Consider the following 26,944-nt stretch of genomic DNA (forward strand, 5'->3'; position numbering starts at 1 on the left):
CGATTGGCATAGGGCTAAGATCGGTTAGTGGAACGGCACCCAGGTGGGCAAATAAGAGTAAGTTATCTGAGGGTTACTGAACGATTGAAAGATCATCGAATATACCTGACACGTGATTGAACATCTTGGCCAAATTACCTTGGTTTGAACAGATAGAAGCTCTGAAGATAAATGTGGAACTATATTCATCGTCAACAAATACTTCGTTGAGGAAGGAATGAAATTTCTCATACTAGTCAGGGAGCTTAGGGCTATTTTCAGGGCATTTGGTTCAGATTCTTCCAAAAGCACCAAATTTGGCACAGAGGTAACTTAAGGCATACTAATTCGATTCCAGACGGGCGCCAAGATGGCGGCCCCCTGTGGCGGCCATATTGGACAAAAAACAAAATGGCCGCCACCCCGATTTAAGAATATGTTTTCCTACGGTTATATATGGTGATGTCACATATCAAATATAAGATAATGAAAAGAGCTTTGTAATGATGTATACATTGATTTATTGTAACCAGTGTGACACAAGTTATTACCAATATAAAATTTAAAGAGCTGACCGAAAACTTCAAAATATGATACAAAACCCATCAAATTCATACAATACTTGGAATTTGAAGATATTTTCACTTTGGAAATTGTCAGTTCAGTGTTCGGTTTTAAGAGGTATCATATTGTAAGTGACTTAAAATGGAATTATGTAGAAATAATATTTATGTTTTAATCCTAAGAATGTTTTACCTATAAAAAATATCCAGTCAGTAGTGAATCAGAGTACACCAGAATAACAATAGTATACACGGAATGTATATATTTTACTTGCACATGACTGTCAGTGATAGATATAGTAACTATTTTACCTAGTTACTGTCAGTATTTGTGCATCCTCCTTCACAATGGCAGAGGACTGTGCATCGTACACCAGCACTGTTGCATTTACACCTTCCCACACAGCCCTTTTTGCAACCACAGTGTAGGAGGATAGAACATGCTGCTGAAGCATCACTGAGGGTGGTCCATAGAGGTTGACAGTTATGGCTGTCGTCTTTCTGCTAACCCCAATCACTGAAGTCAGGGATTTCCTGGTAAGCAATGGTTGCCTGCTGCCAAAAGAAACTCGTCTGCAGAATAGATCGTGTCACATGTTGAAACAACGCAGCTTGAGTAGGCAGGAGTTTTTCCAATGACCTGCTTCCAGTAGTGAAATAGCGATGCCTTGCTTCATTCACGCACCCTACTCCACAACTTCTGCTGCACATCAGTACAACAAATCTTTCAATCTGTTGAATGTGTCTCGACTCAATCACGAAGTGTTCAGGATCCTGTGTGAGAGCCACTATAGTGTCTGTCAGGTCAGGTAGACTTGTCCAGGTTGTCCATGCAGTCTTCTTTCCACATCCAAGAATATGTGAAGTTGTGTCACAGCAAGTAAGACTGTGGAAGAGGGGTAATGCCAAGGACTTTGATGTACCAAGATGAGAGTACATATCATGGATTGGGATGTCTTTGCACTTTTTACCAGTTCCAAATCCGACCCAGAGCTCTGTTAAGCCTAAGGTCTCAAAGACCCTTATTGCCAAAATCACAACATCGCTGTCAACAGTGCGAACATAGGCTGATGTGTGGCCGTGCTCTGCAGCATGTCGGAGATGTAGGATGATTCTTGTGTCAGCCTCGGTATGGTTGCATGGCTGCAGTGTACCCAGGTCACACTGTTGGTTTGAAAGCACATTTTCACAGTGGGTACTCAGGAGGAGCTTTCCATCCATATCCGTTTTGGAGATCTGACTGCTGCTGAATGAGAAGAATTCCCTTTTTGTTCTCCTCATTCTTGAGGAAACCACTGTTCGATTCATGTTTTGGTATCAGGGTGCTGCCATCACCAACTCTTGTTCTTGAACCAATCCCAGGCCTAAGATTATTACTCTCTGGGTAGTTATCCCATACCGCATCAATCCGTTGGGTTCCATTCTTCATCTGGGCCTCAAGATATGGAATGACTTGAAGGGACACATAGTCAGAGAATGTTTTTGCTACTGTTTGGCGCAGCATGTGGATGACTGCTGCCATATCCAAAACCACGACTGTTGCTAGTTTGGAGCAGTTGTACGGCCAGTTGGTTCCTTGATACAGTCCAGTATGTCTGACTTTGTTCCAAATCTCACTGACCCTCTGACAGCTAGGCTTGGTGGTTCCTTTTGATTTTCATACATGAAAAAGTCGGCCAAGTCTGCATCTGGGCGGGACTGCTAAGAAAGGAAGAGCTGTGTCACCAATATAATGTTTTGTTTCTGAAAACCAACATCCTTAGGTTCTTTTCTCCTTGGGTCAGGTCGATTTGCAAAGGTCAGCATGTTATTTCTTTTGATTGCATCTGTTACAGGCACAGATATCTGCACCAGTCTCTCTTGGACATAATCTACATGCAGGGCTTTGCCAGCTTCAGAGATTTGTAACAGACTGTTCACGACGGACGGCTCCATGACAGTTTGGGTATCCAGAGCAACAAGCGTCTTTTTTAAATTTGACTTGTAAATGATGTCCTTCCTCACGATGAGCTGTTGCCTGGGGTGAAAGGTCATGTGTTGATTCAAACTCCTTTACCATCCGCATACAGTCTGGTCCTGCAAGCATATAAAGGGTAAGTGCTTCAGGATTCTCATAAATACCAGTTGCTCCACCGGGTTCCTGGAGGGATTTGTTGGACTGTTCATGGGCTTGGTCCTTGGCCGTAAGACTGAACTTCTTGGATGATTTCTGAACCAAATCCCCCATCATAAATTCATCATGTATCTCAGGGTGATTCTTGCTAAGTTCAACCATGTCACGTACATGTACTCGAAGTAAGCGTGCATAGTTTGTGTGGTCCAATGCGTGAAACCAATCACAAAGTTCGTCACATGATTGTACATAAAGTTGGAAGTCTCCTTCCCTCAAGGACCTCACAAAACGAGCTATGAGCAGTTCTAGTTCAATGATAGTAGACCAGTATTTGAACTGTGGAAAACTTTGAGAACGTTGATCCCACATGTTGAAGGATTCCGGTGGACCCATGACACCCTTGCAATATTCAGAGTATGCATTCTGCTTGAGGATGTTCAGCGATATGAGGGAAACCTGGTGGGCATATCTTGTGCGCTTGATGTGATACTCATGGAGGGTTGACTTAGCTCGACCAGATGTGAGGATCTCTGCTTGAGTTAGTACCGTTGCCCACCCTGAGTCACGAAGCAGCTTCCCTATCATTAGATGCATCTTGTCTTCGATGTGCAATGCACCCATCATAGCAAAAAGCTTGTCTTCCCCGTAAGCATCTGGGAACTGCCATTGGAGAAGTTTTATAATGGCATATAGTGGCTGATCTGCTCCAAGTACTGTGGTCTGGCCCGGGTTTAAGAACCCGCACAGACAAATCCATAGCATGTTTCATAGAAGATGCAGATGCTGCTTTATCCGTGAAGAAAGAATATATACCAATCTCTGCTGGAGGTTTCACAGATCTGTCACTTGCAAGAGACGAGTTGTACCCTGCCCAGGTGATGATGTCACCCTCTTCTACTGGACCCTTGTTCAATACCTCCATGCCTGATCCTTATCCATTTAATCTTCTACAAGGAGACTTGGTCGGACTTGGTTTGTAGTAGATTTTGGAGCATAGACATCTGTCTCAGGGAGTTCTACTGGTTGTTGAATCGTATAAAAGTCCGGCAACTTTGGAGGGGTTGTGTCCATTGGATCCTGTTTTATCGGAGCATGCTTTACTCCCATATTCTCCTTTGATAGATGATTGGTCACACTGAGTGCATAGCCATGAAATTCATCTTGTGAGAAATTTCCTTGTGCTTTGCTGTCAAGATTATCCACATCATGTGTAGTGAACCATAATATATTTTTTTTCTAAAATGGCATTTTCTACATAAATCGATAAGAAACTATAAAAAAGCATGTTCTTAGAAAAAGAAAGAGGATATATTTTGTATTTCTTCGTTTGTTTATTGACATTTTGATGTTTTTGGTCCACCCTCTAGATCTTATTTTAACTTCTTATCTAACTTGTTTAATATCATTCACACAAATTTTATTCATATATCACTGTAAAGCTCTTTTTATTGTATTTCATTTGATATACAACATGATTATGTACAATTTATGACAATTTATGACTAATGTTTTTCTTAAATCGGGGTGGCGGCCATTTTTGTTTTTTGTCCAATATGGCCGCCACAGGGGGCGGCCATCTTGGCGCCCGTCAGAAATAAGCTTAGTATGTCTTAAGCTATCTCTGTGCCAAATTTGGTGCTTTCGGAAGAATCTGAACCAAAGTATCCCTATGCCCCTTGACTATACAGTTCATGACGAGATGTACACATAGTGATACTCCTGGTGTCATGTACCTGCGTTATTTATCATGCTTTACTCATGTAGAGATATAAACATGGTGTTACTCGCGGCTGGATTTACACGTGATGTTACCACTGTAACAATGTGGAACACACACGGTGTTACTCATGCAGTCAAGATTTACACACGGCGGGATTTACCCACGATGTTACCCATGACAGGATTTACACCCGTTTTTGTCATTTAGGGTTTTACCCAAGATGTTACCCATGACAGGATTTACACCCGTTTTAGTCATTTAGGGATTTACCCACGCTGTTACCCATGACAGGATTTACACCCGTTTTAGTCCATTTAGGGCTTTACCCACGATGTTACCCATGGCAGGATTTACACCCGTTTTTGTCATTGAGGGTTTTACCCAAGATGTTAACTATGACAGGATTTACATCCGTTTTTGTCATTTAGGGTTTTACACAAGATGTTACCCATGGCAGGATTTACACCCGTTTTTGTCATTTAGGGTTTTACCCAAGATGTTAACTATGACAGGATTTACATCCGTTTTTGTCATTTAGGGATTTACCCAAGATGTTACCCATGACAGGATTTACACCCATTTTTGTCATTTAGGGATTTACCATAGATGTTACCCATGACAGGATTTACACCCGTGTTTGTCATTTAGGGCTTTACCCACGATGTTACCCATGACAGGATTTACACCCGTGTTTGTCATTGAGGGTTTTACCCAAGATGTTAACTATGACAGGATTTACATCCGTTTTTGTCATTTAGGGTTTTACCCAAGATGTTACCCATGACAGGATTTACACCCGTTTTAGTCATTTAGGGCTTTACCCACGCTGTTACCCATGACAGGATTTACACCCGTTTTAGTCCATTTAGGGCTTTACCCACGATTTTACCCATGGCAGGATTTACACCCGTTTTTGTCATTGAGGGTTTTACCCAAGATGTTAACTATGACAGGATTTACATCCGTTTTTGTCATTTAGGGTTTTACCCAAGATGTTACCCATGACCGGATTTACACCCGTTTTTGTCATTTAGGGTTTTACCCAAGATGTTACCCATGACAGGATTTACACCGGTTTTTGTCATTTAGGGATTTACCCAAGATGTTACCCATGACAGGATTTACATCCGTTTTTGTCATTTAGGGTTTTACCCACGCTGTTACCCATGACCGGATTTACAACCGTTTTTGTCTTTTGGGGATTTACCCAAGATGTTACCCATGACCGGATTTACAACCGTTTTTGTCTTTTGGGGATTTACCCAAGATGTTACCCATGACAGAATTTACACCCGTTTTTGTCCTTTAGGGATTTACCCAAGATGTTACCCATGACAGGATTTACATCCGTTTTTGTCATTTAGGGTTTTACCCAAGATGTTACCCATGACAGGATTTACATCCGTTTTTGTCATTTAGGGATTTACCCAAGATGTTACCCATGACAGGATTTACACCCGTTTTTGTCATTTAGGGATTTACCCAAGATGTTACCCATGACAGGATTTACACCCGTTTTTGTCATTTAGGGCTTTACCCACGATGTTACCCATGACAGGATTTACACCCGTTTTAGTCCATTTAGGATTTACCCACGATGTTACCCATGGCAGGATTTACACCTGTTTTGTCATTTAGGGTTTTACCCAAGATGTTACCCATGACAGGATTTACACCTGTTTTTGTCATTTGGGGATTTACCCAAGATGTTACCCATGACAGGATTTAAGACCGTTTTGTCCTTTGGGGATTTACCCAAGATGTTACCCATGACAGGATTTACACCTGTGCTTGTCCTTTAGGGATTTACCCAAGATGTTACCCATGACAGGATTTACACCTGTTTTTGTCATTTAGGGTTTTACCCAAGATGTTACCCATGACAGGATTTACACCTGTTTTGTCATTTAGGATTTTACCCAAGATGTTACCCATGACAGGATTTACACCTGTTTTTGTCATTTAGGATTTACCCAAGATGTTACCCATGACAGGATTTACACCCGTTTTTGTCATTTAGGGCTTTACCCAAGATGTTACCCATGACAGGATTTACACCCGTTTTAGTCCATTTAGGGCTTTACCCACGATTTTACCCATGGCAGGATTTACACCCGTTTTTGTCATTGAGGGTTTTACCCAAGATGTTAACTATGACAGGATTTACACCCGTGTTTGTCATTTAGGGTTTTACCCAAGATGTTACCCATGACAGGATTTACACCTGTTTTTTGTCATTTAGGGTTTTACCTAAGATGTTACCCATGACAGGATTAACACCCGTTTTTGTCATTTAGGGATTTACCCAAGATGTTACCCATGACAGGATTTACATCCGTTTTTGTCATTTAGGGTTTTACCCAAGATGTTACCCATGACAGGATTTACACCCGTTTTTTGTCATTTAGGGTTTTACCCACGATGTTACCCATGACAGGATTTACACCCGTTTTTGTCATTTAGGGATTTAGCCAAGATATTACCCATGACAGGATTTACACCCGTTTTTGTCATTGAGGGTTTTACCCAATATGTTACCCATGACAGGATTTACATCCGTTTTTGTCATTGAGGGTTTTACCCAAGATGTTAACTATGACAGGATTTACATCCGTTTTTGTCATTGAGGGTTTTACCCAAGATGTTACCCATGACAGGATTTACACCCGTTTTTGTCATTTAGGGTTTTACCCAAGATGTTAACTATGACAGGATTTACATCCGTTTTTGTCATTTAGGGATTTACCCAAGATGTTACCCATGACAGGATTTACACCCATTTTTGTCATTTAGGGATTTCCCATAGATGTTACCCATGGCAGGATTTACACCCGTGTTTGTCATTTAGGGCTTTACCCACGATGTTACCCATGATAGGATTTACACCCGTGTTTGTCATTGAGGGTTTTACCCAAGATGTTAACTATGACAGGATTTACATCCGTTTTTGTCATTTAGGGTTTTACCCAATATGTTACCCATGACAGGATTTACACCCGTTTTAGTCATTTAGGGCTTTACCCACGCTGTTACCCATGACAGGATTTACACCCGTTTTACTCCATTTAGGGCTTTACCCACGATTTTACCCATGGCAGGATTTACACCCGTTTTTGTCATTTAGGGTTTTACCCAAGATGTTAACTATGACAGGATTTACATCCGTTTTTGTCATTTAGGGTTTTACCCAAGATGTTACCCATGACAGGATTTACACCCGTTTTTGTCATTTAGGGTTTTACCCAAGATGTTACCCATGACAGGATTTACACCCGTTTTTGTCATTTAGGGATTTACCCAAGATGTTACCCATGGCAGGATTTACACCCGTTTTTGTCATTTACGGTTTTACCCACGCTGTTACCCATGACCGGATTTACAACCGTTTTTGTCCTTTGGGGATTTACCCAAGATGTTACCCATGACAGGATTTACACCCGTGCTTGTACTTTAGGGATTTACCCAAGATGTTACCCATGACAGGATTTACATCCGTTTTTGTCATTGAGGGTTTTACCCAAGATGTTACCCATGACAGGATTTACACCCGTTTTTGTCATTTAGGGATTTACCCAAGATGTTACCCATGACAGGATTTACACCCGTTTTTGTCATTTAGGGATTTACCCAAGATGTTACCCATGACAGGATTTACACCCGTTTTTGTCATTTAGGGCTTTACCCACGATGTTACCCATGACAGGATTTACACCCGTTTTAGTCCATTTAGGGCTTTACCCACGATTTTACCCATGGCAGGATTTACACCCGTTTTTGTCATTTAGGGTTTTACCCAAGATGTTACCCATGACAGGATTTACACCCGTTTTTGTCATTTGGGGATTTACCCAAGATGTTACCCATGACAGGATTTACGACCGTTTTTGTCCTTTGGGGATTTACCCAAAATGTTACCCATGACAGGATTTACACCCGTGCTTGTCCTTTAGGATTTTACCCAAGATGTTACCCATGACAGGATTTACATCCGTTTTTGTTATTTAGGGTTTTACCCAAGATGTTACCCATGACCGGATTTACACCCGTTTTTGTCATTTAGGGATTTACCCAAGATGTTACCCATGACAGGATTTACATCCTTTTTTGTTATTTAGGGTTTTACCCAAGATGTTACCCATGACAGGATTTACACCCGTTTTTGTCATTTAGGGATTTACCCAAGATGTTACCCATGACAGGATTTACACCCGTTTTTGTCATTTAGGGATTTACCCAAGATGTTACCCATGACAGGATTTACACCCGTTTTTGTCATTTAGGGCTTTACCCACGATGTTACCCATGACAAGATTTACACCCGTTTTAGTCCATTTAGGGATTTACCCACGATTTTACACATGGCAGGATTTACACCCGTTTTTGTCATTGAGGGTTTTACCCAAGATGTTAACTATGACAGGATTTACACCCGTGTTTGTCATTTAGGGTTTTACCCAAGATGTTAACTATGACAGGATTTACACCTGTTTTTTGTCATTTAGGGTTTTACCTAAGATGTTACCCATGACAGGATTTACACCCGTTTTTGTCATTTAGGGATTTACCCAAGATGTTACCCATGACAGGATTTACACCCGTTTTTGTCATTTAGGGTTTTACCCAAGATGTTACCCATGACAGGATTTACACCCGTTTTTTGTCATTTAGGGTTTTACCCACGATGTTACCCATGACAGGATTTACACCCGTTTTTGTCATTTAGGGATTTAGCCAAGATATTACCCATGACAGGATTTACACCCGTTTTTGTCATTTAGGGTTTTACCCAATATGTTACCCATGACAGGATTTACACCCGATTTTGTCATTTAGGGTTTTACCCAAGATGTTACCCATGACAGGATTTACCCCCGTTTTTGTCATTTACGGCTTTCCACACAGTGTTACACAAGGCGGGATCCATGAATGGATTGTCTCGCTCTATAATCCATGTCAGCAACATGAACACAGAAATGTCTGTATGGCTGATACAGTCATCCTAACGTTTTCATCAATGTTTCATTAGATAACCTAACTGAGTTAACACTAACCTTAAGACAATGAGAAGAAACACATTCTACTAAGCAACGAAAAACTTTATTGATAGTATTGATAGTAATCATACCACCTCGCTTAAGTCAGAGGCCGTGTTCCGATTGATGCGTTCGTTTTATATGGGATTGTTGGGCGCACTCCTGAAGTCAATACCAGCCTAACCGAACAAATATGAATAATGAAACTGTTGGAAAATAATTTATTAAATACAGTTGTGTGGTGTGTATACCAAAAGGGGAATGACATGAAATAACCAATGAAATGTTGCAATCGACAGGTACGAAGCTCATTGATTTAAATCAATTATATGCTGGAAATAAAATAGGCCTACACTATTGCGTATATTTGCAAAGGCACATTCTGTAAGGACTAACAATGTATTTGTATTATAAGCTGGACACACAGAGACAGACGGGGGCACTTCTGTCGAGCTACTTAACCAATCACAAGAACGGTTCCAGTAGCTCCGTAAAGCAATCCACCAATTATTGTCAATGCAAAAGACCAGCTCAAGTCATATCCCGTCGACACTTCTGTCGCCTTGGCAGCAAAGACGATGATTCCAACAATGGTAAATCCAGCTGCAAGACACGAACGTAAAACCACAAAACACGTAAATCAAAGAATCAAAGATAACATACCGACTATTCTATACAATAATACAACTTTCCACACAGATTCCCACTTACAGGCATCCAGTAACAATTATAAAGGTTCAAGATAAATCCTTCGAAATTCCTTTACATTTTTTTATTATATTTCATTCATATATAAATAAAATCACAAGTTACATGAATATTAGTCCTTTTGTATAATATTAAATGTGACGCAACGCAACCACCGCTTTGAAATCGTCGGTAAGAATAATTTGTTAAAACACTTTGAACACCTGGCACATGACTGTTTGGTAATGACGCATAAACAAATGCTAATGATATCCTATGAAAAACGGACCATGGACTGTTTCAGCAGATATTCCTCATGATTATGAAATGGGTCTTGTTGCGTATATATGAGTATAAGGGGCAGTGTGTTCCGTGTTTGATTCATAAAAACAAACAAACAGATATTGTAGAGCAATCAAAATCATATTTTGCGCTTTTCAGACTTTCTTTTCTTTTCTTCAATTGTCTTACCCGCAGCAAAAGCCAGAACAAACGATATGGTTTTAAACAACATTTGGTCTGTCTTGAAAAACAGGTAGATGATGATGAGAGCCAGAGATCCCAGGCCTAGCAGGAATCCCAGAATCACCAGAGCCTTGGTAGCAGTCTGCCAGTCCGCTGAAACATCAGTGGTAGCTGATATATTATCTACATGTACAATTGCCTTAGCTATGCAAGGATTACACGAAACTATAGTGTGACTTTAAGATTTAAGTAAAGTATTCACATGGATCACTAATTGTGGTTGAGAGCGGTGTGGACGATGCTTCCATTTATTGGAGAACTGCAGTTACCTTCCAATATTCAATCCCATTCATTCACATAACAGTTTCAATCTATTGCAATGATATACCCGACGAAAGCCACTGTACAAATGTTTCTTTCATGGCAGTGATTTTGGTGTTTGGGATGAAGAAGCTATTGTAGTTCAGTGCAAAGACTGCTCTGCGCTCACCTTTTCACGAACACTTAGCCTTGGTATCATCACTATCTGGTAATGAGTCAAAAACTCATGAAATGCTCATTAAACAGACGGGTGTCTTATGTATACTCTAGGAGTGATGGCTTGGATCGATCAATGTTAATGTGTTTGTCCTCTTTGAAACCTCTTTGCAGGGGCAGCTTTTTGAGTGTGTGTGTGCGTGTGTGAGTGCGTGCGTGCGTGCGTGCGCACTTAATTTTCACCCGTTTTCGCGAGCGTTTCAGGACAAAAGGAGGGGGTGGGGGCTGCGCACCTCTGGATCCGCCTATGCTTTGCTGAATACTACTTGGCAGTGCAACAACACAGGATTTCATATCAAATTTTATTATCAAATTCCAATTATGTAGCAGTACATAACGCTTCTATCACCCAACTGTACATATACTGAACCACCTTCCCAGCGAAGTGTTTATCATTTTTAAAGATAATTATTTAAAAATTATCAACAAAATGCCTCCTTCTAAAGTGCCAACGAATCCACGCGCAAATGTAAACATAGAATATCACTTCCTGCATACCAGAACATTGTTGCGGCCAAACACAGAGAGCGCAGACATGTTTGAGAAACCAGCAGTTTTTATCACGAATTTTCCTGTTTTGACAAGTACCATATGTTTCGTACTATTCAGGTGAATGTGTTACCTTTGCCAGCAGTCGGACAGATTTATTTTAAAGGGGATTATGTTACCTTGTTAGAAGTTGAACAATGCAAACGGAAGCGATAAACTTTTGTGGGAGTATATAACGATCTGATGATAGGAACAGACATAGTTAACAGTATACTGGACTCAGGATGTCTGTTTAATATACCTCTGCAGAAGAATAATTTACTCTTTTCATTAGTTTTGACAGTTGGTGTTTACACCTTTGAGGTAAAATCGAACATCTTAGTTCTAAAATGTCAAAGAGCGTCATACGACGCTTGCTCTGACTTGCACCATAGGTTTACCATATTTTTCAGATGTACAACTAACTAGACTTTTCTCATGTTTATGACGGGTGCCACCGGTGGGGCAGGATACGCCCACTTTTTCTCGAATACTGGGTATCATCACTATTTGACAGTGATTATAAACACTTGCTCTGTCATCGTATCTAATGTGCATCACTAGATTGTCTGGTCCAGGATTATTTACGTGCCGCCGTCATACAGTAATATAGAATGCAACATTAAACAAATAAACAAACACATTCTCATAATTGGAATTGTACAAATAACTCTGTTTTTTAGCGGTGATTTTTGACGGATGTGGAAAGGATTGTGTCCCTTCTCTGTGCTCTGATCATCCACCTGTGTACTTATGGCAGATATTATTAGATACTAATGCTTTGTGGGATGTCTGTTATCTTCAACCTGATTTGGGATGTACACTTTGTATTTAAACATGGATGTGGAACTGTAGGTGCTGTGGTTAGTTTGGACAGATAATTAGAGCCTGACGTTAAGGGAAAGGAAAAGCTGTATTATTTTCTGACTATTCACAGCAAAAATAACTTCGTTTCCATTTTTGCGGAAACCTAATGGATACTGGGTAATGTACGTTTCCGCTAGGTTTCAGCATCCGGAAACAGACAATGTGAGTTTCCGCGTAGTTTACAAAACTGAAACTAACAAATCTAGGTTTCCGTCTGATTTCTACAACTGAAACTGTCATTATGAGTTTCCATTTAGTTTCAGGTCGCTGAAAGATTCATAGCAAAATGACTTAATTTCCGTTGTTGCGGAAACCTATTGGATACTGGGTAATGTAGGTTTCAGCTAGGTTTCTGTACCCGGAAACTAACAATTCTGTTGATTTCAGCTTAGATGAAATGGCAAACTTAGCTTTGTGTTGTTCCATTGGGGGCTATATTAATTTACTGTTACACTTGTAAAATAATTTCTATATACAGTATCCAGCTTGGGTCCATGCAGGGAGGAAAAGCAATAGCCCATTTTTATACTGTACTGTTAAAGTGTTTATGGTTATATGTTTTTAGTGTACATTTGTGATAGACTTAGTTATTTTACTGTCTTTCGAAGCGACTGGAAACTACCGGAAACCAACAAAGTTAGTTTCCAGAAACGGAAATTTAAAGTAAAGTATCATTGGTAGTTTCCATTGCATAAAGCAGCTGGAAACCATCATTGATGGGAACGTCAATGAAACGAACGAACGAAATTACTCCATATATACCAGTATATACAGCATATAACCGACATTAACCTACGCTAAACTGTCTATGTATTCCATGTATATAAGTTTCAGTTTAGTGATCTCAGTGTTTTTGTACACCAGAATTCAAATAAAAGATACTGTCACATGAAAGAAGAATAATTTCAGGAAAAGTTAAACCATATTACGGAAACTTAAGATTCTACTTTGTCTCCTTAACGATTTGTTAGGTACACTCACAGATGCCTTAAACTTTTAAATTACTGAAGAACCGGTAAGGCTCCATTAGGTTTCAGGTACCCATTGGCTTTTCATTTGTTTTTCTCAAAGTGATACATACTAACACAACTAACTGGGAGTGGTTATGCACATTACACATATCTGTACTAAAAAGGACAATTATTTCGTAAATGTCCAATAAAGAACATAATACAGGCTTCAACAAATTACACAGTAGACTTATAGATATAAAATATGTTTAAGTTTAACGTCATCTGCCAGTGGTGAAAAATGTTGGGATTGAAAGAAAATGAAGTCAATGAACGTTTTGCCTTTTAATTATAGCATTATCATTATTGATCCATTATCATATTTATAAGCACTTTGGAACCTCATAAATTTATTAAATGGCTTTCTAGATATGTCATAGAGTACCTAAAATATAAGGGAATCAGTTTACGACCTGAAAAACTAAGAGATCTTGTTGGGTACGCCCTGGATTGTCAGAAGAGGAGAGGTGGGGCTTATAACTCACATGAACAATGTTGTTTGTGGAATAATTTTGTTGAATGCTACAAGAAAAATGAAAACAAAATACAGATATCAAACTTAAAACCAACTAACGTTATAACAAAACTAATGGGCTATTACCTTGTTCGAGAAAAGTATCCATCAGTATCCACATAATGGAACGATATGCCATTCATCGGCAGCTGCCCCAAAAACTGTTCCATGTCACGTGACCGGGTTTCACTGGACACCAAAGATAATACACCTGACAAGTTTTACATAATGTCACAATTCTTTAAAAACGGTGCATGTTGTTTTAAGGGATTAGCTTTCTGAAATACCTAGCGAAATAGGTGACACGAACTCACCCCTTGTTCACTTACATGATGAAAATCAATGAAATTGAACTCACTTAGCTTGTTTTGATTGATATGAGTAAGCACCAACTCATCAATTTTGGTACATAATATGCTGGCCATACTGGTCATCACTTTTATTATGGCAAAACAGCAGTTACATGTGTAAAGTAAAAGTTCATTCCGACTTCACGAGGCTGTATGTATGGATGGTACATCTTGGATGTCCTGGGTATGTTGTAGAGTCTCAGCTGTCTCCACTGTCGATGATATAGTCACCAAACATCCTGACATACGTAACCACGAACGTGTCAACAATGATATAAAGGTATAATTTATAAATATCCGCTGTGACAATGAATACAACATGTAAGATAAATATATTTTACAATACCACTGATGATTTGTCAACAGGAAGAATAAATGTACTTGCGTTCGCAGAAACAGTTTCATACTTAATGAAACTGCAGTGTAGACTGGATGTGTACTATGTACATGTATTATGAAGTTGTTTTATCATTATGATGATTAAAATAATTTGTCCCAAGATGTCATTTTAATGGATTTTATTGTTGTTGCCATGTCATGAATATGTAAAATATTATCTAACATCTGGTATTTTCTACGGATATCACTTCGTTGTACAATTTATTTTGTTTTCAACTTGGGAATTTAGTGTTACCTGCATGCCTATCATCACAGATTATGTCCATTGTTCTCCAAGTGCGGTCAACCTGAAAATCCCTGTGTGTCGCCCATATTGTTGTTACAAACATCACAAATACTAAAGCTTTTCAGTATACGTTAGTAACTCTACAAACATAAAGACTATCTTTTGACGGGCCCTTTTGACAAAGACGTCGTGCAAGATGAAAGTAATAAATCAATTAGCGTGTTATCGGTTAATCCTTTCATCTGTGTTTGTTTTTTTAACTCAGCTGATAATTCCTTTTGCTGCTCCTGCATGCATATATTACATAACATGTAGTTCACTAGATGACCATCAAGTGAATGATGACAAATAAACGGGTAAAATCGTTGTATTGCATGCAATATTAATTGCCTACAGAATCTTAGGGAACTACGCTGTGTGGTTTTAAAATAATAGGTCATCAACCATCACATTGTTCTTGATATGATTAAATATCAGGTAATAGACAGAAATACACAGAAATAGGATCAAATTGGATCGGTCATATACGATCAACGCATCGGAAAATCTGAAAAAAAGCTTATACTGACTGCTGGAGTACTTTATTACGGGAAATACATCCACTGTTCTTATTGTTTCATTCTTTAGGTTGAGGAAATTCTGCCATGGTTGACAGCTGCCCAGTCCCTGGGTCCGTCACGGTCGAGGTAGCATGTGCTGCAGTCAGACCACATACTAAAATTGTTGTCCCGAAACCGGAAGCGCTTGATTTGGAATGAATGAGGTGTCGCGAGATGTGACGGACATTGTAAAAACAAACAATTTACATAAACACATATTGCAGTTATCAGTGTTTTTCCAAGCTTATGAAGGGTAAGCAGACTATTGGCATGTTAACAATAGAAATGAAAAAGCAACCTAATTGACTACCCATAAGTCTTTGTTTGAAATGCCGCCATCTTTGTTTAAACGTACACGCGCGAGATTGGAAAAAAACTTCGTTGTTGTTTCCAAGTAAGTCTATGAGAGTAAGGTAGTAGAAATGGCAGTCTGTATACTTGCTATAGTTTTCTTGACACATGGCAACAAACTTGACAATCGAAGCTTTGGAAACAAGGATCCGGGAACTCAAGCGATCTCAACGGAAACCCAAGACAGAGAAATTGGCAGGTAGGTTTCAGATAAAATTAATTATTTTCTTCTTATCATAGCAGTCAGTTTGCATCGAATTAAACGTTTTCGGTAGGACCCGGAACCTTTATCGTACATTAACTGTGCGCTCGCATTTCGATTTCTCCCACGGTTATTAATGTGGACATTGCATTTTGGTGTGAAATTTGTTAAAAAACAACATTATTGTTGATACCAACTGAACATTCCGTTAAAATATAACCATAAGACAAGTATACCCTTGTGTTCCTGTACGTTGAGTCTGATGTTTATATAATTTTGATTTCCTGCGGCAGCTCATTTTGTTGCTGGGCACAACCAACACCATAACCAAATATTTATTCTTCAGTCATTTTTCTGAGTGTAATTTTGTCTCAGTATTATTCTTTTCTTGTCGGACTATTTCAATTATGTATCCAGCTATATTGGAACCGTGTACTGGAGCGGCGTTTATATAAGACACTTGGCTTGTTCACCTTTCCAGGTTATTGATGGAATAAAAATATATTTTAAGAAATTGTTATACATGTATCCAGCAAGGCAACAAATATAGATGAAACCAGTAGTTCATGATATTCCGGTGGAAAATATTACCAATCGACATATGTTCATGATCCAAATGTGTGTCTCTTTTTGTTTTAGGCTATTGTGAGAAGGGGCCCGTGAGAAGAATCATGGAAAAGTTCCTGGAGTACCTTGAAAATCCATTAAAAGTTACTTATTTAAGGTAAAAAAACTTACCCCAAGTTTTATTATTGCTCGTCATCATAATCAAGATATATGTTGGGTTTTATAAGATTAGAGACGTCAGTATTACAAAATACAATTAATTCGTTTCTTGTTCACCATTGGGTAAATCTAGCATCTAGTTTTTTCATTGTCAGGTATCTAGTACTAGCAGTAGAATTGACATAGCATACTATTATGTAGTGCATATTTGCTGCATAATCATGTCTGTCATGTTAATAGAAAACTTCTCACGCCCGGGCTGTAATGCATATACATGTAGTTGATATACCACAATTACTTATTACTTGGTTTGATACATGATAATAATCAAACTTATGAATGTTTGTGTCGGATTGTAATAATCTATTATTGGACGAATGAAAATTAATTCATTTGCTTTTCTTAATAGAAACCTTTTGGATAATCTGGAGGAGCAAGACGGACGATCGACGTCGGCAGACTACAGGAAAGAAAAACACAGGAAAGATGCTAAAAGAAACAAAAGAATCTGATCTGTAAGTTCCTGAAACTGGATAATATAATATAATTTGTACCGGTTTATACACTTCCTGACACCAGTTTAAAACACTCTGAGTCACTGACATGATGTGCTACATATTATCACATCGCTATATACCTGTAATAGAATAACTTTCCTTATCACATGTCATTACCCATCACCGTAATGTGCCATTATCTAATTAGAACAAGTGCCGCACTCAAGAATAAATGTTGGACATAACTTTCGCAGTGCAAGAATTTCATTTTTTTCCCCAGAAACTCCAACACCTCCTGAAGAATCTAGCTGGGCAGAGAAAAGAACACAGAAGGTGGCTGCAGTCCTAACCCTAGAATTGACATCGCCAGTGGTGTCTGAAGCTCCAGCGGCAAAATGAAGAACTTGCGACACCATCCAACAAGATTCTTTCCAACCACCTAAAGGTCTTAGGAATAGGATGGAATGTCTAAATGTACATTCAATTATCTCCTGTAGTCACCCTGTTTAGGACAAGAACATCTGTCTCTCTCTCTCTGTCCCTCTGTGTGCTTTGTGTCAATGTTTAATTGTAACATTGAAACATAGATATGATATATATGTTTATGATGAATAAAGAGAAATCGACTGACATGCCTGATTTTGTATTTATTTATTTCTATGTCCATGTGGTGTTGAGGTAACTGTAGTTGAAATGAGTTTATTTTATATTTCAATGTATCATGAATAAAATATATGACCTAATACATTCAAATATATAATACACTCATTTCACCTACAGTTAATTTAGTTGAATAATCATAATTTAATATGGACATATGGTAATCACTGAATACTAATGATTGAAACCAAATGGAGCCATACAGATTCTGATTTACTGAAACTTATGGAACATGGTAAATGTGTTTAATAGAATCGAAATTCACAGGGAATCATAATTGAACTAAGTAAATACAATGTATATGAAACCATCTAAAAGTAGAGGATAAGGGAAACCCAATGGAACCTCATAGGAATCTGCGTAACGGAAACGCACTGGAACCATACAGGAATCTGGGTTACGGAAACGCACTGGAGCCCTACAGGAAAAAGGGTAACGGAAACGCACTGGAGCCTTACTGGAAAGTGGGTAACGGAAACGCACTGGAGCCCTTACTGGAAACTGGGTAACGGAAACGCACTGGAGCCATGCCGGTTTCTGGGTAATTTGTACGTTTCCGTTTTCCGGAAACTTGAAGGAAATGTAGAGAAACGTTCCGGAAACCTAGTTGAAACGTAAGTTTCCATTTTGTTTCCGTTAGGTTTCCGGGGTCCGGAAACCAAGTTATTTTTGCTGTGATTATTACTGTTTGTGTTAACGGGTTAAAAATAAATCAGAAATCCTTGGTGTATGGAGTACATATATTGGCATTTAACTCGCTATGTATAGTGGTGTAAAATCATGTAGTAAATATATAAACGAATACCTTCGTCACAGATTATATTTTTTCAATTTCAGAGGTTTAATTCCCTTAGCCACGACAAGCATGGGTTGCTGAAGACCAATTCTAACCCGGATTAAAACAGCCAAGGCTTTACAGTAATAGTTGGATAGTGTGTTGGGATGTTGTAAATCCTGTAAACTTACAGTCAATATTGAAAGGAATCCAAGTAATCATATTTTTACAAAAACAAAGGCGGCTGACTTTGTGTGCTAGCGATTAGGAGCCTGACTCTGAGGGTGTGCGTTCGAATCCCAAATGGGACTAAACCCCCAAAAGTACTAGAATCTGTACTTTACTAAGAAAGTGTAACCCCAAATATAACATATGTTACATTTGATCACTTTCAAAATGACATTGTGTATTCTTAAAATACATAATTTTGGAATACCGTTAGAATGCGTCAACGGATTTTCCTACTCTGGTCTATTATTCATACTAAATGGTAATTCTCGTACAACTATAGAATTCTTAGCAGAAAACGGACTCCAGACAAGTTATGCACTACGTAAGGACTACGTAAGGTAAAGCTCGGAGGAGGAAAGACATCCTTGGATTTGTTTGATACTTTTGTTGTCCCAGTACTGCATTCTGAAATACCCGAAGACGTCGGATGTTTTAATATTATTTCGACGCAGATCTTGCACAAATGTGTTGTGAGTGAAGAATGGTTCTTGTAATCTATTGGTGTGCGCCAGGTTTGCCTGGATGTCTGCACTGGATGGAAATGTAGGTTTCTTTATGCCACTATTAAAACAACGTACACAGGCTCGGTATTTTAACTCACGATGTGAAGCAATTTAAGGGGATTTAAAGGGTTAAGAAAATGATAAGTATACTCTATGTATACTATATTGAACCGTAAACATACAATTGCTTATTGGATTACGACACCAAGGATCACAGGAAAATTCAAGCGTTCCTTTATTATTTTCCAGTTTTCACCACCACAGCGCTATTCAAAGCTGGTGATGAAAACTGGAAAATATAGGAACGCTTGAATTTTCCCGTGATCCTTTATTTGTTTTTCTCAGTATATAATGAGACCAGTAGATACAGTAGCAACAAGATTACTCGAGAATGAATGTGCACAAAGAGAAGATAAGATTGATTTGGTATTTAAATGTCAATTTTATGCCCACCTTGGATCACGTGACATTTAGAAATATTACAGTAGGAAAATGCGTTCGTTCAGGTGATGGCAGTATGAAAATTTGCGATTCTGAGACGATTGAGTAAATATGTACATTACGCAGTCCAGCTGAAAAAACTAATAAGTGTAACATATGTTATCTTTGGGATTACACTTTCTCCGTAAAGTACAGATTCTAGTACTTTTTTTAGGTTGAGTCCCATCCGGGATTCGAACCCACACCCTCAGAGTCAGGCACCTAATGGTTTAAACATATATTTATTCCGTCAATGCAGAAACCTGGATAGGTGAACAAGCCTAGTGGCTTATATAAATGCCGCTCCAGTACACGGTTCTAATATAGCTGGATGCATAATTGAAATAATCTGACAAGAATAGAATAATACTGAGACAAAATTATACTAACAAAATGATTGAATAATAAATATTTGGTTATGGTGTTGGTTGTGCCTAGCAACGAAATGAACTGCCGCAGAAAATGGGGTATGTAGCTACTTATGTCTACATTAACTATAGAACTGAACTTTGGTCTATGTGTTTTATTTCATGAGGCATGTAGCTACTTATGTCTACATTAACTATAGAACTGAATATTGGTCTATGTGTTTTATTTCATGAAGCATGTAGCTACTTATGTCTACATTAACTATAGAACTGAACTTTGGTCTGTGTGTTTTATTTCATGAAGCATGTATGTGTTTTATTTCTTATGTCTACATTAACTATAGAACTGAACTTTGGTCTGTGTGTTTTATTTCATGAAGCATGTATCTTCTTATGTCTACATTAACTATAGAACTGAACTTTGGTCTGTGTGTTTTATTTCATGAAGCATGTAGCTACTTATGTCTACATTAACTATAGAACTGAACTTTGGTCTATGTGTTTTATTTCATGAAGCATGTAGCTTCTTATGTCTACATTAACTATAGAACTGAACTTTGGTCTGTGTGTTTTATTTCATGAAGCATGTAGCTTCTTATGTCTACATTAACTATAGAACTGAACTTTGGTCTGTGTGTTTTATTTCATGAAGCATGTAGCTACTTATGTCTACATTAACTATAGAACTGAACTTTGGTCTGTGTGTTTTATTTCATGAAGCATGTAGCTTCTTATGTCTACATTAACATTAACTATAGAACTGAACTATTGGTCTGTGTGTTTTATTTCATGAAGCATGTAGCTTCTTATGTCTACATTAACTATAGAACTGAACTTTGGTCTGTGTGTTTTATTTCATGAAGCATGTAGCTACTTATGTCTACATTAACTATAGAACTGAACTTTGGTCTGTGTGTTTTATTTCATGAAGCATGTAGCTACTTATGTCTACATTAACTATAGAACTGAACTTTGGTCTGTGTGTTTTATTTCATGAAGCATGTAGCTACTTATGTCTACATTAACTATAGAACTGAACTTTGGTCTGTGTGTTTTATTTCATGAAGCATGTAGCTTCTTATGTCTACATTAACTATAGAACTGAACTTTGGTCTGTGTGTTTTATTTCATGAAGCATGTAGCTATGTCTAATTAACTATAGAACTGAACTTTGGTCTGTGTGTTTTATTTCATGAAGCATGTAGCTACTTATGTCTACATTAACTATAGAACTGAACTTTGGTCTGTGTGTTTTATTTCATGAAGCATGTAGCTACTTATGTCTACATTAACTATAGAACTGAACTTTGGTCTGTGTGTTTTATTTCATGAAGCATGTAGCTACTTATGTCTACATTAACTATAGAACTGAACTTTGAATTTCATGAAGCATGTAGGTCTACATCTATAGAACTGAATTTTCTGTGTGTTTTATTCATGAAGCATGTAGCTACTTATGTCTACATAAACTATAGAACTGAATATTGGTCTGTGTGTTTTATTTCATGAAGCATGTAGCTTCTTATGTCTACATTAACTATAGAACTGAATATTGGTCTGTGTGTTTTATTTCATGAAGCATGTAGCTTCTTATGTCTACATTAACTATAGAACTGAACTTTGGTCTGTGTGTTTTATTTCATGAAGCATGTAGCTTCTTATGTCTACATTAACTATAGAACTGAACATTGGTCTGTGTGTTTTATTTCATGAAGCATGTAGCTACTTATGTCTACATTAACTATAGAACTGAACATTGGTCTGTGTGTTTTATTTCATGAAGCATGTAGCTTCTTATGTCTTCATTAACTATAGAACTGAATATTGGTCTATGTGTTTTATTTCATGAAGCATGTAGCTTCTTATGTCTACATTAACTATAGAACTGAACTTTGGTCTGTGTGTTTTATTTCATGTACAGTGCAACCAGAAATTATTGAGAATTTAAAGATTGTATTTTTTTCATTTTTTTTCACTCATTACTCACGTATTAAATGTGAATATTAGCAGAACATAACTCCAGATTCAAAGACAGGTGAACAGTTAGTATTTTGTCAAGTCACCATAGGCAGCAATGCAGGTTCAATGCGGCGGGGCATACTACTGATCAAAGAAGTTAGAAAGTCGTGGTCCATGCTGTCCCAATATCGGACCACCTCTTCTTTCATTTCAGCAATATTTGTCGAATTTTTCTTATTGACACTTTCCTTCATAAGTCCCCAAACATTTTCTATTGGATTAAGGTCAGGGCCATAGCTTGGCCAATCTAATAATGTCATATTTGGGGTCCGAAACCAGGCCTGTGAATGCTTTGGACGATGTTTTGGGTCGTTGTCCTGCTGGAAAATCCAAACATTTTCATAGAACACGTGAGCAGATGGAAGTAAATGTCCCTCGAGAATATCTATGTACCGCTCACTGTTCATATTCCCTTCAAATACACAGAGGGGTGTTGCCCCTAACACAGATATGCCACCCCACACGTTAAATTTCGGACTGTACTTTGGGCACTGATACTAAGGTATCACACAGAACTTTCATCTGAGAAAATCACATTGTCCCAGTTAAACTTTCTATGCTGTAAGCACCAGTTCAACCTTCGCTCCTTTTGTTCAGGTTTTATGATCGGTGATGGAATTCCTCGACTTTTCTGCCAACCCATTGCATGCATCTCAGTTTTAATTGTCTCCTTACAGACAGCCACAGTTCCTCTATCAATCATATCCAGCCTTAAGTTTTCTAAACTCCTTCGTTTGCTTTTAGAAACAAGAACACCAAGCCGCCTCCTGTCACCGACAGTCAATTTTCTGGGCCTACCTGCGCCTCCCTGGTGCTCAATGCCATATCCATTTGCAATATTTTTCAAAACACGATAAACAGTGGACAAAGGGATGCCTGTTCTACTTGAAATCACTTTAGCTGATCTGATGTCCTTGTTATAATACTCTAAAATCAACTTCCTCTTCCCTAAATCATCCATACTGAGGGTCACTGAAAATGTCGTCTGCTAGACAGTAAACAAAAGGGAATAACTCTTCACAAACTAATCAAAAAGGGATTAACGGAATTGTCTCTCTTGAATGAAACCAAGCACTTGATAGCTGGTCAAGGTTGTTTATACTAGATATCCAATTAAACATATTCCTAAAATTCTCAATAATTTCTGGTCATACTGTATATGTAGAGGTGATACTCACTGGAAGCGCTTACTAGAAATGAACTGGTGTAATGAGTTGAGAATGTCACAATTTGTTGAGTTATCCAATGCGCCGTTACCGTATAAGGTAGTTTTCACATCGTACTCTTGAATATGAAAATACAACGTTGTTCTTAAATTTTGATAGTTCCGACATGTAAAGAGGTAGTGAATGACGTCTTCGTTATAATGACCACATGAACACTTAGCTGTTTCTGATATATGTCGATTATATCTGTCTGCGTTCAGATCACTACAGCCGAGCTTGAGGCGACAATGGATGATTTGACAAAATCTAGTCCCAAAATTTAAATCATAGTAGTTGTGAGTTTCTGTTGTGTTTATCATGGTTTTAAACTGCCTCACGGAAATAGCATTAACAGCTCCATCGGGCAATGAATTCCACGACATAATTGCGCTCGGTGAAAATGATTTAGAATATCGTTCCGTTCTACAGTTAGTAGTTTGAATGGAAGTACTATTTCTAAGATTATAGTTGCTTTGTTGAAATACTCTACCTGGTACACGATCATTCAGATAATCAGGAGTCAGACGATGATACATTTTATAGAAAGTTATCAGTTTAGAGCGATCTCGTCTTTGTTTCAATGTGCTTTAATTGGTTTCCTTGTATATTTTATCATGACTGGTGCCACGAACCGCACCGCATATAGTTCTTAATGCGTCTAAGTGTAAATTTTCCAGTAAAATTGCCTGTTCAATCGTACAATTATCCCATATGTGACAGCAGTATTAAAAAAAAATTGGTAAGATAAAGGAGTTATATAAAGTATTTATCGTTTTCCGAGATAAACGATATTTCAAACTTCTCAGACAATTGATCTTTGGACTAATTTTTTTTATCATGTCACCTATATGAACTTTCCAAGAACAATCGCTTTAAAGTGTTATAACTAAGTGTTTGTGGTTATCAACTTCTTTAATTTCGCCATTCATTAGTAAGTTCGGCCTGGCATAATTTTTCGTTTTACGAGGGAATGTTATACTCTCAGTCTTACTAGGATTAAAGCTAACTTGCCACTTTCTGGCCCAGTCTGAATGTTTTGCCAAATCATTGTTTATAATTGCGGCTGCTGTAATATGATCATCTATTATAGCATATATTGATGTATCATCAGCAAAAAGGCGAATGTTACTGTCTATACCATCTACAATGTCATTAATATAAATGATGAACAGAAGTGGTCCTAAAACGGAGCCCTGGGGTACACCAGCTTCCACAGATTTGATACCTGGGGCGGTATATGAAAACGAACTTAAGTTTCTGACTAAAGTCAATTTTTCAAAGCTTAAGACAAAACTTAAAGAAAAATCGAAGGTTTTTTAGAATACCGATCCTGAACTAAAGCCTTTTATTACCACTTTCTGCATTCTACTATCTAAATAACTTTCAAACCACTCCAAAAGTTCTCCCCGTATACCATAAGCGTAAAGTTTATGAATAATACCTTTGTGCCAAACTTTGTCAAAGGCTTTACTTACATCACAGAATACCGCTCTGATTTCCTTTCCTTGATCTACGGCACTTGCGATAAAATTATAAAGATAAGTTAGTTGATTTACTGTAGAATCACCAGACATAAATCCAGATTGTAAGTTTGATAACATATTGTTATCCCCGAGGAAGTTGAAGACGTATTTAAAAATGCATTTTTCAAAAACTTTAGCCACACAGTTTGTTAACGCTACAGCTCTATAGTTTGAGCAATCGTGTTCATCACCTTTCTTATGAAGCCGAATCACCGCAGCTAGTATTCCAAGAATTAGGATACGTTTTATTACGAAGGGAGATGTTGAACAACTTAGCTAACAACGGGGTTAGAGAGACTGAAGATAATTTCAATACAATGTTTCCAATGCCATCAGGCCCCGTGGCTTTCGATGTATCTAGACTCAGAAGAATATCGCGAACATCTCCATTACTAATTGTGATAGATGACATAGGATGATCGATTTCACGCGGTTCGAAATCAGGCAGATCGGCGTTAGGATCAGCAACTTGGGATTGTTCTGAGAAAAATGAGTTGAGTACATCAGCAATATCTTGCTCATTGTCATAAACTATGTTATTGCTGACAATTGATGGAAAGGACGATTTTATCGAATTTGTTTTAACATAATTCTTAACTAATCGCCACCACATTTTAGTACCATGAGTGTTATTTATAGATTCATCAACTCGTGGATCAAAAGCACGTTTTGTATTTCTAACTGTTGCTATTACTTTGTTCCGAAGTGTTCTGAACTTAGTCCAATCATCAGGAAGGTTTCTGTTTTTTACCATCTTATGAACACGATTTCGTTTTCTTATTAAGGATCGGATTTCGTTATTCATCCTCGCGGGATCGTTGGTTCTAATTGTTACAGTTTTATTTGGAATATATTCATTCATGATATTCAGTAACAAGGATGTAAGGTTTTCAGTGATATTATCTACGTTCCCCGAAGAGAAAAATAAATCTGAGTTTATCTCTTTGATAGTTTTATTCATACCATTAAAATCCATTGAAGAATAAACATAGATTTTCCTTTTGAATGAATTATTGTGCTGCATCATTTCTGCTATGTTAACAAATACGGGTCAGTGATCGCTGCATATGGGATCTAATACACCGGAATCTTTAACAACGTCGAAACAAATATCAAATCTATCAAAGTTTTACTACTGGCGGCTATTCTAGTAGCATCCGTGATTATGACAGTGTTCTTCAAATGTTAAAAATTGTAATATCTATGACTGGTTGGCGAGTTTTCGACGTATAGGGACGTTACAAATTCTAAAGTACAAAATCATCCTTACCTTCTAAAGAGCCAAATGAAACACATCTGCCGATAGTGCAAACTTTGAATAAGCCGAAATTTAGCAAATCTGCCTGCATCCAGTTATCAGTTGCAAATCCAATGACATCAAATAACAGGGCGGCTCCCGCCAGTCCCAGTCCAACCTTTGACAGCATAGATGCCTCTGAAAAACCCATGTTTACTCTTCATGCAGATTACAGGTGTATTCGTGACAGGTAAAATGTGCACACAGACAATGGGAGGGCAGCGGACACGTTTATACCCGAGCAGTGTGTTTTGGTCGTCATCTCTAAGTTACCTGGTTGTCTTTGTATAAACATTTCTCGAAATCATCCAATCGGAGAAGCACTGGCAATGATGAAATCACGCGCCTACGTGTTATCCAATCGTAGTGTTCAGTACATTACACTGCAAAGTTGCATGTTGTTAAAATGTTAAAGGTGGACAAGGGGTTTAGACGATACACCTGTTAGGTGTTGGTAGTCCAGTCATCACGCATATCATGGTTGTCCTTAATTTTAACCATAACAGTAAATGAAACC

General features: G+C 38.1%; 1 protein-coding gene across 1 annotated transcript; it reads right to left on the reverse strand.

Moving 5' to 3' along the window:
• Positions 1 to 9,456: 9,456 nt before the first annotated feature.
• Positions 9,457 to 26,693, reverse strand: LOC124285195. The gene is made up of 3 exons (XM_046721382.1): positions 26,401 to 26,693; positions 10,567 to 10,713; positions 9,457 to 10,011 (listed from the first exon to the last, which is right to left on the reverse strand). The coding sequence occupies exons 1-3, from the start codon at positions 26,576 to 26,578 to the stop codon at positions 9,866 to 9,868; spliced, it is 471 nt and encodes a 156-aa protein (XP_046577338.1). The 5' UTR covers positions 26,579 to 26,693; the 3' UTR covers positions 9,457 to 9,865.
• Between the last annotated feature and the right edge of the window lie 251 nt (positions 26,694 to 26,944).

This window comes from Haliotis rubra, unplaced genomic scaffold, assembly GCF_003918875.1.
Source record: "Haliotis rubra isolate DU_JTF1 unplaced genomic scaffold, ASM391887v1 Scf354, whole genome shotgun sequence".
NCBI lineage: Eukaryota > Metazoa > Mollusca > Gastropoda > Lepetellida > Haliotidae > Haliotis > Haliotis rubra.

Bases quoted from the DNA above. Each gene is read 5' to 3' on its own strand.
- LOC124285195 (XM_046721382.1), bottom strand. From the start codon at position 26,578: ATGGGTTTTTCAGAGGCATCTATGCTGTCAAAGGTTGGACTGGGACTG. The intron at 10,714-26,400 runs GTAAGGATGATT...CTGATGTTTCAG, and splicing joins TTCATTTGGCTCTTTAGAAG to CGGACTGGCAGACTGCTACC. The intron at 10,012-10,566 runs GTAAGACAATTG...CGTGTCTTGCAG, and splicing joins TGTTCTGGCTTTTGCTGCGG to CTGGATTTACCATTGTTGGA.